Genomic DNA, 8,635 nt, shown 5'->3' with positions numbered 1-8,635 from the left:
CCTGGTCCATCCACAAACTTGAATTTGTGTGTGGTTGTGGTGGGAGGGAGGGAGAGAAGTGCACTGGTGATGGGTGTGATGTTGGAATTAGGTACACAGGAACCCAATGAAGCTAATTAACCTATTGTTAATAGTATAAATCACAGTATCTCAAATTATAAAAATAAATAAATCTTTGGTTTATTTGTTCTTGACTTTCAAAGTATGTATTTCTATTTGATATAAATTTTACATATTTTATTTTATTATGTATTGTATTTTATTTTTTATTTTATTGATCTTACATATTGGTGCCCCAAAATATATATTTTGTATATATACTTCCTCACCTCCCTTAATGTAATATGTTCTAAGCTATGCTATTAGGACTATTATAATATGACTTTATAAGCTACACTGTGTACCGTGATACAGCAGTTCCATAGTTTACATGTTGGCCTTCTGACCATTCCAGCAGTTCTTACTGTGGGGTGAAGGTTACCTTTGTCCTGTCACTTTTCATAAAACCTTCCTCAAGTACACAATATCTTTGATGTTTCTATTATTCCTTCTCTCAAATTTTACTCTCAAAAAAAAAAAACCTGATAAATTCATGTCGAACTTGACATAGTTCATTCATTAATTTTCTTCTCAAGGATATTCGTGTCAGTTTAAGCCAAAAAGAAAGACTGCGATTTCAGTCATCTCAAAATTGAGTCAGGGTGATTTCTCCAATCCTCCTAGCCCTTCAAAACTAGAACCCACAAAATACGACAAGATGCGGCTGAGGAGAAGATAGCCAGAGCTGGAGAATCCGTGATGTAGTGAAGGAAAGAAAAGGGTTAGTGAAACTAATGGAGGAGAGAAAATGAATTTAGTCTCAGAGTATATATATTTTTTCTCCACTAATTTCTCCAAATTACTTCAGAGGACTTTTCCCAGTGGCCATAGGAATGGACCCACCTACCCTCTCCCCTCTTAGCTGTATATAGAGATCTCCATCCCAATTCCTCTCTCTACCAAGTGCCGTGGCTTTGGCAGCTACAGAGCCAATTACCAGGAGCATATGTGAAATTCTCAGAGTATTCATTCCAATCCCTTGGCCCACAACCCTTTGGCATTACCTGTGGCGATTCAAAGTGGGCAGTTAAGGGGGCAAAGCAATAGTACAATTGTAAGGCACTTTGCCTGTATATGACCCAGGTTCGACCATGCCATCAGGCATGACCCTTGAGCACAGAGCCAGGACAAAACAAAAGGAAGAGGAGAGTTATAGGTTGGAGGTGGAAGGTGTATGGTAGATTAAAACCCACCTGGGAAAGTCCACAATGCCCTACTCTACACCTAGCACTTTTTTAGAACAGTTGGGGGAAGCTAGTGTTGGGCCACACCTGGCGAGGCCCAATAGATAGATATTCCTGGCTCTTCACTCGGGAATTATTCCTGGTGGTGCTTGGGAACCACATGGGGTTTGGGGATCGAACCTGTGTCGCTCAAGTACAACCCTACATACTTCGCCACCTTTCCAGAGCCTGTACATCCAGCATTTTCTTAACTTTTGGCTGCTGCATGCACCAAGGAGAGTGTCCGGTGGTGGCTCGGAAATGTTGCTAGGTCTGTGCCTGCACTGGTGTCCAGGGAAGTCCAGGGAAGGGTATGCAGAATAAAAATCCCAAACAAATTCTGATGTCTCTACTCCTCTGGGTTAGAGCAAGGAAGAAATTCTAAATTCCCTAACCAGACTGGGAGAAGGTAGGGTGATATATGTGTGTGTGTTGGGGGGGGGGGGGGGGATAAATTGCAGCTCAAAGCTTCCCTAAAGAGTCGCCCGCAACTTCCAGCACAGCGCAGGGGGGCCCTTCCACGCTGCTTCACGGGGACCCAAGGAGACCCACGCCAGCACCCGCCTGTTCGCCTCCCGGGAGCCCGCAGCTCCTCCTTCCTCCCTCGCTGGTTGGCCGGAGAGCGCAGTGCGCGTCGGCGGCAGGAGGAGCCAGGCGCGGCCGCCTAGCCCCGCCGCGGAGCGGGCACTGTCTGTAGGCGCTGAGCTCGAGAGGCGGCGGCGGCGGTGACAGCGGCGGTGACAGCGACAGCTGCAGCCGTCAGCGTGCGCTCTCTGCTCCGGGCGTGCTCCTCCTGCGCTCCGCCCAAAGCACCGGCCGCTGAGCTGCCTGGCACCCGCAGGGTACCCCCGCCACCAACTGCGCGCACGGTAGCCACCGCGTCGGCGGCGGTGGCTTCGATCCCCGACGCCAGCCATGGGGAAGCCGGCGAGGAAAGGATGCGACTGCAAGCGCTTCTTCCAGAAGAACTGGCTGCTTCTCTCCACCGTGACCGCGGTGGTGCTAGGTGAGCTGGCCACGCGCGCAACCCTCACGCGCTCTGGGTGGCCTGGCCGCGTGCGGGGCGGGCACCACCGGACCCGGGGCCCTGGCGCCCGCTGGCTCTGTGGCTCCCCAAACCTCGGGGTTAGAGACCTCGGGCGTGTGTGCTTTATTTATTTATCTCGAGGATCCGAATATCTATCTGCGTTGGAAGAGAAGAACAAAGCTTCTCCGGCACTCTCTCCTTTCAGGGAGCCCCACAACCTCGGGTTCTTGCTTCAATCAGAATGATCAGGGGGGCTGGGGCTCTTGTAAAAGGGAAGAAGCACATACTAGCTCTGGGTTCTTCCCATTGAAAAGCAAATATTTTTTAAATGTCTCCATCCGATTTGAGATTGAATGAGGTTTATCTTGGTAGTGGGGACTTGAAACACAGGAATGGCCAGCCCCTTGGAAGGGTGGAGGAGGAAGAGGGGGTACCATTGCTCACCCTGGGCAGTGCTTGGCAGCGTACCTTTCCACACAGCGAGAACCTGTCCGCACCCCCGGGCGGTGGTGGTGGTGGGGTTTTCCCCTATCTAAAAGCCGGTTAGGATCCTGCTCGCATTCCAGCGTGTGCAGTTAAGATCTTTGGAGGAGATCACGGGAACGAATGAGAGCTAGAAAAGATTAAAAAAAAAAAAAAAAGAATTGCCCCTCTCCCACCCAGTTTATCTGCATGAAATCACTTCCACGAGCTTCTTGGTTCTCTGCATTGTCTTTTTCTTGAAAAACATTTTGAAGGCTTGCTTGCATCTTTTCAAGCAAGGATTTATTTAATTGGCCGTGGCATTGGCTGATACCAGAGTCTCTTCTCAGAGGAATGACCTGTCCTTATTTAGATTTTGGTTTTCTGCTATAGAAGTAGGTCTCTGGGATGCACCCCTGTGAGGTTGAAGGTGTCCCTCTGTCCTTTCCCCTCTCACAGGAGGAGGCTCCTCCATTCTTTCCAAGACCTCACCTGCTCTTTAGAAAGGAGTCCGGTTTGCTAGAAAGATAGACAGGAAGCATCCTGTCCCTCTCCTGTCCCTCCGCTGTCCCTCTCACAACCTCAAGCTGCTGCTTCAGCATTAGAATAGCTTTATTTCCTTTCCCTACTAATGTCTTTCTCCATCCCCTCCCTCCCTTGACAAATGTCTATTGAAGCACATTGGATCCTCAGGATCAGATATGCTTCTGCATAATCTTGTACTGATAAAGTCAGATTTCTAACAAATAACACTAAAATTTTCTTAGCAGAGGCAATTTGATAGAGGAAAGATCGGGGGTTGCTAAGAGAAGCAGTTCTTGACAGCTAAAAACACTCAGTTTCCCCTCTAGAGATATCACCATTGCTTTTTGGGAGGAGAAGTCGATTAAGAAAGATTCTCAAGCCCCCACCACATTGAAGAAACGAATGCTGCGAAGAAAGTGACTTGTAGGGGCTGGAGAGATAGCATGGAGGTAAGGCGTTTGCCTTTCATGCAAGAGGTCATCGGTTCGAATCCCAGCGTCCCATATGGTCCCCCGTGCCTGCCAGGAGCAATTTCTGAGCATGGAGCCAGGAGTAACCCTGAGCACTGCCGGGTGTGACCCAAAAAACCACAAAAAAAAAAAAAAAAAAAAAAAAAAAAAAAAGAAAGTGACTTGTAATTTAGGACAGCTAAATTCATCCAAAAGAAGAGGTGTCTTTATTTTTCTCCCAGTGATTGCTGTCCAGAATTCATTGATAATTTCCTTTTTATTTATTTAAGGGTTTTACTTTGGGGGGGGGTGACAGGGGGTTTCACCAAGCAGTTTACCCCTGGTTCTGTGTTTATTACTACTAGGAACCATATGTCTTGCCAGGGATTTTACTGGAATCACTAGTGTGCAAGGCAAGTGCTGTTTTCCCAGCCCTGTTAGCTGTCTTTTTTAAGGTTCTTGATGCATACTTTTTAGGTGATCAAATCCTTTATAAGTGGCATGATCCTACCTTTTTGGTCGTGGTATTCTCCAGGGATATTCACCCAAAAGTCAGTGCATGTGCCACTGTTGAACTTAGCAGAATTGCTCACTGGAGGTTGAGCTGGGCAGTTCCCTGATGTTAATACTAAATCTTCAGGGTTGAGAGGGCTTACATACCCTTATTGCAGATATGGTCTTTGCTATCAGATGAAACCCTTACTCCAGTTTCTAATCTGGTAAGCCAAGGGGGCTGATTCAGATACTTCACTCGAAAAAAGGAAAAGCACCATTTAAAAATGAAGTCCCAGATGAAGTTTTCTAGGACTTTTTTCTTTGCAAGGTACAACTCAAGACAGTGCTTCTGATCCTGGTTTGAAAATGTCAAACCAACATCAGCCATCCTAGGAATCTGCCTGTCACAGATTTTTTTTTTCCGAGACCTCCTCTTCTTTGGAACATTGTGCCTAGGTGGAAATCACACCTCAGTTCAGGTAGTCTGTGCTAGCACATTTGTGTTAAGCAGAAATGAGTATCTAGTTCTAATATGTGATTATAAATTCTGTTTATAGCATGTAATTCTGGGTTCATTTATAAGCCTTTAGTAGGTCATGAGAATAAGAACTTGCTTTAGAGAGCCAGAGATAGTATAGTGGGTAAGGAACTTGCATGTGACAAACCCAGATTCAATCCCCAACATACCATATGGTGCCCCCAAGCCCACACGAGTGATTCTTGAGTGCATAACCAGAAATAACCCCTGAGCACCACAAAGTGTAACCCCACGATAACCAAAAACAAAACAAAACAAAGCCCTTGGTTTTATAACCTTAACTGACACAGAAAATCACAAGTGTTGTCACGAGACTTCCATTCTGTTTCATTCTGATTCATATATATATGAAAAACTTAGATTTATTAGTTATCCTGACAAACTCATCTTCTGATCATAGTTATTAGACTGGTTCTTGTTATAATTCAGTGGGACCTTGACATTTTCAAATATTTGGAATGTTAAAATTTGAATGAGCTATGCTTTCATGAGCCAACTTAAAGCCTCTTTTTTCACAAGATCATTTTCAAGATATAATAAGAGAAAATAAAATTCAAGCTTATTTCTCTTAGGTGTGAAGATTCTTCTCATAGACAGGAGAGGTGAAGAGCTAACACTTTCTCAAATTCTTATTCACAAGATGAAAGGGTTGAAAATGATCATTTTGTTAACTCCTATGAAACCATATAAAAATCTGGCTAATAGTCCAGTACTCTAGTTAGACTGATTGTTATTATTTCATCACTTTCTGTGATAGTTGATAAAGGCATTCCTCTGCTTCTGTATGGTCGAAAGCATTCTGAACCTGGGATCAGGAGGTCAGGATTTGAATTCTCATACTAGTATATTCTACCATTTTGCAAATTGCTTATTTTCTGGGTTTCTTTATTTCCTCATCTGGAAATAGTAATATTAGAATTACCACATTTAGTATAGGATTGATTAATATAATGTGAAAATCCTTAGTTGTCTGCTTTATATTAGGCATTATGCTATCTTAAGGTAGTTCTGAATGGGCTAGAGAGATAGCACAGCAGTAGGGCATTTGCCTTGCATGCGGCCGACCCGGGAGGGACCCAGTTTGATTCCCGGCATCTCATATGGACCCTGAGCCTATTAGGAATGATTTCTGAGTGCAGAGTCAGGAGAGAACCCTGAGCATCACTGGATGTGACCTCAAATTCCAATCAATAAAGTATTATTTATTTATTTTGGGTTTGGGCCACACCCTGCAGTGCTCACATATTAACTCCTGACTCTGCTGCACTCAGAATTGCTCCTGGGATGCTGGGGGACCACATGGGTATCAGAGATGAACATAGGGTTGGCCACTTAAAAGACAAACACCCTAACTACTATACTATCGCTCTGGCAATAGTAATGCCCCTGGCATTATTTAGTTTTAAGAATGGAAGTGGGAAAAGGATAAGTTATTTTATTTTGTGCCTACTAGCCTGATTTTAAATTAAGACATAATTTCTTGGAGAAGAGTTTTTGTGCTCTAAGAGTAAATTCTGTCCCAAATAAGACACTGGGTGCATAAAAAGTATGGTTAACAGTATAGTGAATCCTGATAGCTCCATAAAATTAGTTTAAAAATATACCATAGATCTGAGATATAGTACAGCAAGTAATATGCTTGTTTGCCTTGTACACAGCCAACCTGGGTTACATCTCCAGTATTCTATAAGGTTCCATGAACTCTATCAGGATTGATTCCTGAGTGCAGTATTGAGTAAACCCTGAGCATCTCCACGTATGACCCAAAATAAATGAAAATAAAATAAATTTAAAAATAGAATCACTGAGTATGAGAATTGTCATGGGTCTTATTTAAACCATCTAATAACATCATATAGTGTACAACATTAGCAAAGGTTTTGTGAATTCCTCTCCTTATTTACATTATAAACTCTGATCTTTTTTCTTTTTTTCAGAATAGTTATTGCTATCTGAACAAGGTGCACTTGAAAATTCTCTCAATGGATTTTTAGGAAAGGAAGTAGATATTATTTACACAACAGTTGACAAGCTTATTCATTCTAAGTCATTTTCTTCAGAGTCCTAAAGAAGCATTATTTATAGCTTAAGACTCCACATCTAAAATTAAGAACAATTCCTTCATGTTCTTAGTAATATCCATGCTTGGCCTCATATCTCCTATGCTGTAGCTCTGGTATATCTGGCTGTGCCGATTTAAGTTATGGCATATGTTATCTTGTTCTGTTTGTTTCATTTGTGTCTGTGAATTCCCTGAGGACAGGCACTGGCCACAGTACAGGCTGATTCCAGGCCCAGTACTTCACCTGCATAAAGGTTTTTGTACATGGCCATGTTCAGAAAATATTTTATTGTGGATGGAGCTCATTTTTCAAGCCTGATGCTATGGAATCTCTAACCAGTTTAGTCTTGGAATATTATTCATTTAACAAATATTCCTGAGCACCTACTATGACTATTCTGAATCAGGACAAACAATATTGAAGAGACCAATAAAAATTTCTGTCCCCATGGAACTTTTGTTCAAGTAGAGAAAGTAAACAAATAAAATGAGTCAGAGCCAGTTGAGAGTATGTTAGGTGGTGAACATGCTCTAAAACAACACCAAGATATTCCAAGGGGGTCACAGGTCAAAACCATGCAAATTGGGGTGTGTGTCATAGCACTAGGGTTCAACTGGTAAGACAAATTAAAAAGTACTGCCCTAGAGTAACATAAGTGGAGGAAGAGAGTGATGAGGACAGAGAAGACTTTGTTGAGATGCGGTTGAATTGACAGTAGAAAGAGCTGAAGGAATGTATTCGCATATCTCTAGGAGCATCTTGATTTAAGAGAGAGATGAGACAGAAGACTAGGGAGGAAGCATAGTAGCCGGGCGGTGTAAGCCCTTCTAAGGACTTTGGCTTTTAGAGGGAGAAGAGAAACTATTCAAAGGTTTTGAGCAGCAGAATGACATGATCTGGTTATATTTTAATCAGCTCTTCCCGGCTGCTGTTTTAACCATAGACCACAAGGGCAAGGGTAGAATTAGAACAATTTATGAGTTTGCTTTAATTAACCTGGTATGTATTTCACTTAGTATTTTCACTTCACTAATCATTTCCACATTGGCTACTGAAATCTTAGGGACTGCTTTATGAGAACTTAATGTAAAATACTTTAAACATTTTAAAGTAGATGTTACTATTCTGCTAAGAGTGGATGTTCCTATTTGCTCCTGTATGGGTAAGGACAGAAAATTAAAACAGAAGACTTGGCCAAAATCACTCAGAAAATAACTGGCTCATCCTATCTATTCTTTGCCTTCCAAACTTCCTTCAGGCAACTTTTCAGTTTTGTTTTCTATCTCCTTGTCATGCTCCATCCTTGTTAACCTGCCTGACACTTTAGTAATTTGACTGTGTGCCATATTGGGCTGGAAAATGAGAGACTCTGAAGTGGACTTTGGTCTGTAATTGTCCCTTTTCTAAGACTACGAAGGGACTAAAGTGTGCCTCCCTCCACAAGACTCAGAATTACTATGTTTGCAATTGGAGGAATAGCCATTGTGCTTTATTAGACTGATAAACCAGAATAATTTCTTTCTCTTAGTTCAGCACCAAACTTAACACTTCTGGAAACTGGTGATCTTTACCTACGAAGGATCACTGAGGTGGACATAAATGTGCCAGAGATCCAAGGAAGATCACTTTGTGAACCACTCAGTAATGATCAAGATTCAGATAAGGAGAGATGAGGGCTTAATTTGGGCTAAAGAACTTGTATAAAGGAAAGTATAAAGAAATATAAAGAAAAAAGAGCTTTGCCAGGTGTTAAC

At 42.7% G+C, this 8,635-nt stretch overlaps 1 protein-coding gene across 1 annotated transcript in view; it reads left to right on the top strand.

Annotated features, from left to right (window-relative positions):
* The first annotated feature begins 2,173 nt into the window (after positions 1–2,173).
* SLC1A1 (solute carrier family 1 member 1) overlaps positions 2,174–8,635 on the top strand; it is an 86,101-nt gene continuing 79,639 nt past the window's right edge. Inside the window, exon 1 of the mRNA XM_049773427.1 lies at positions 2,174–2,328. Within this exon, the coding sequence (XP_049629384.1) occupies positions 2,238–2,328 (91 nt within the window). The 5' untranslated portion in view covers positions 2,174–2,237. The remainder of the gene's footprint in view (positions 2,329–8,635) is intronic.

This window comes from Suncus etruscus, chromosome 1, assembly GCF_024139225.1.
Source record: "Suncus etruscus isolate mSunEtr1 chromosome 1, mSunEtr1.pri.cur, whole genome shotgun sequence".
Taxonomy (NCBI): domain Eukaryota; kingdom Metazoa; phylum Chordata; class Mammalia; order Eulipotyphla; family Soricidae; genus Suncus; species Suncus etruscus.
Note: the sequence above shows the minus strand (reverse complement) of the source record. Positions and strands in the feature narration are given on the sequence as shown.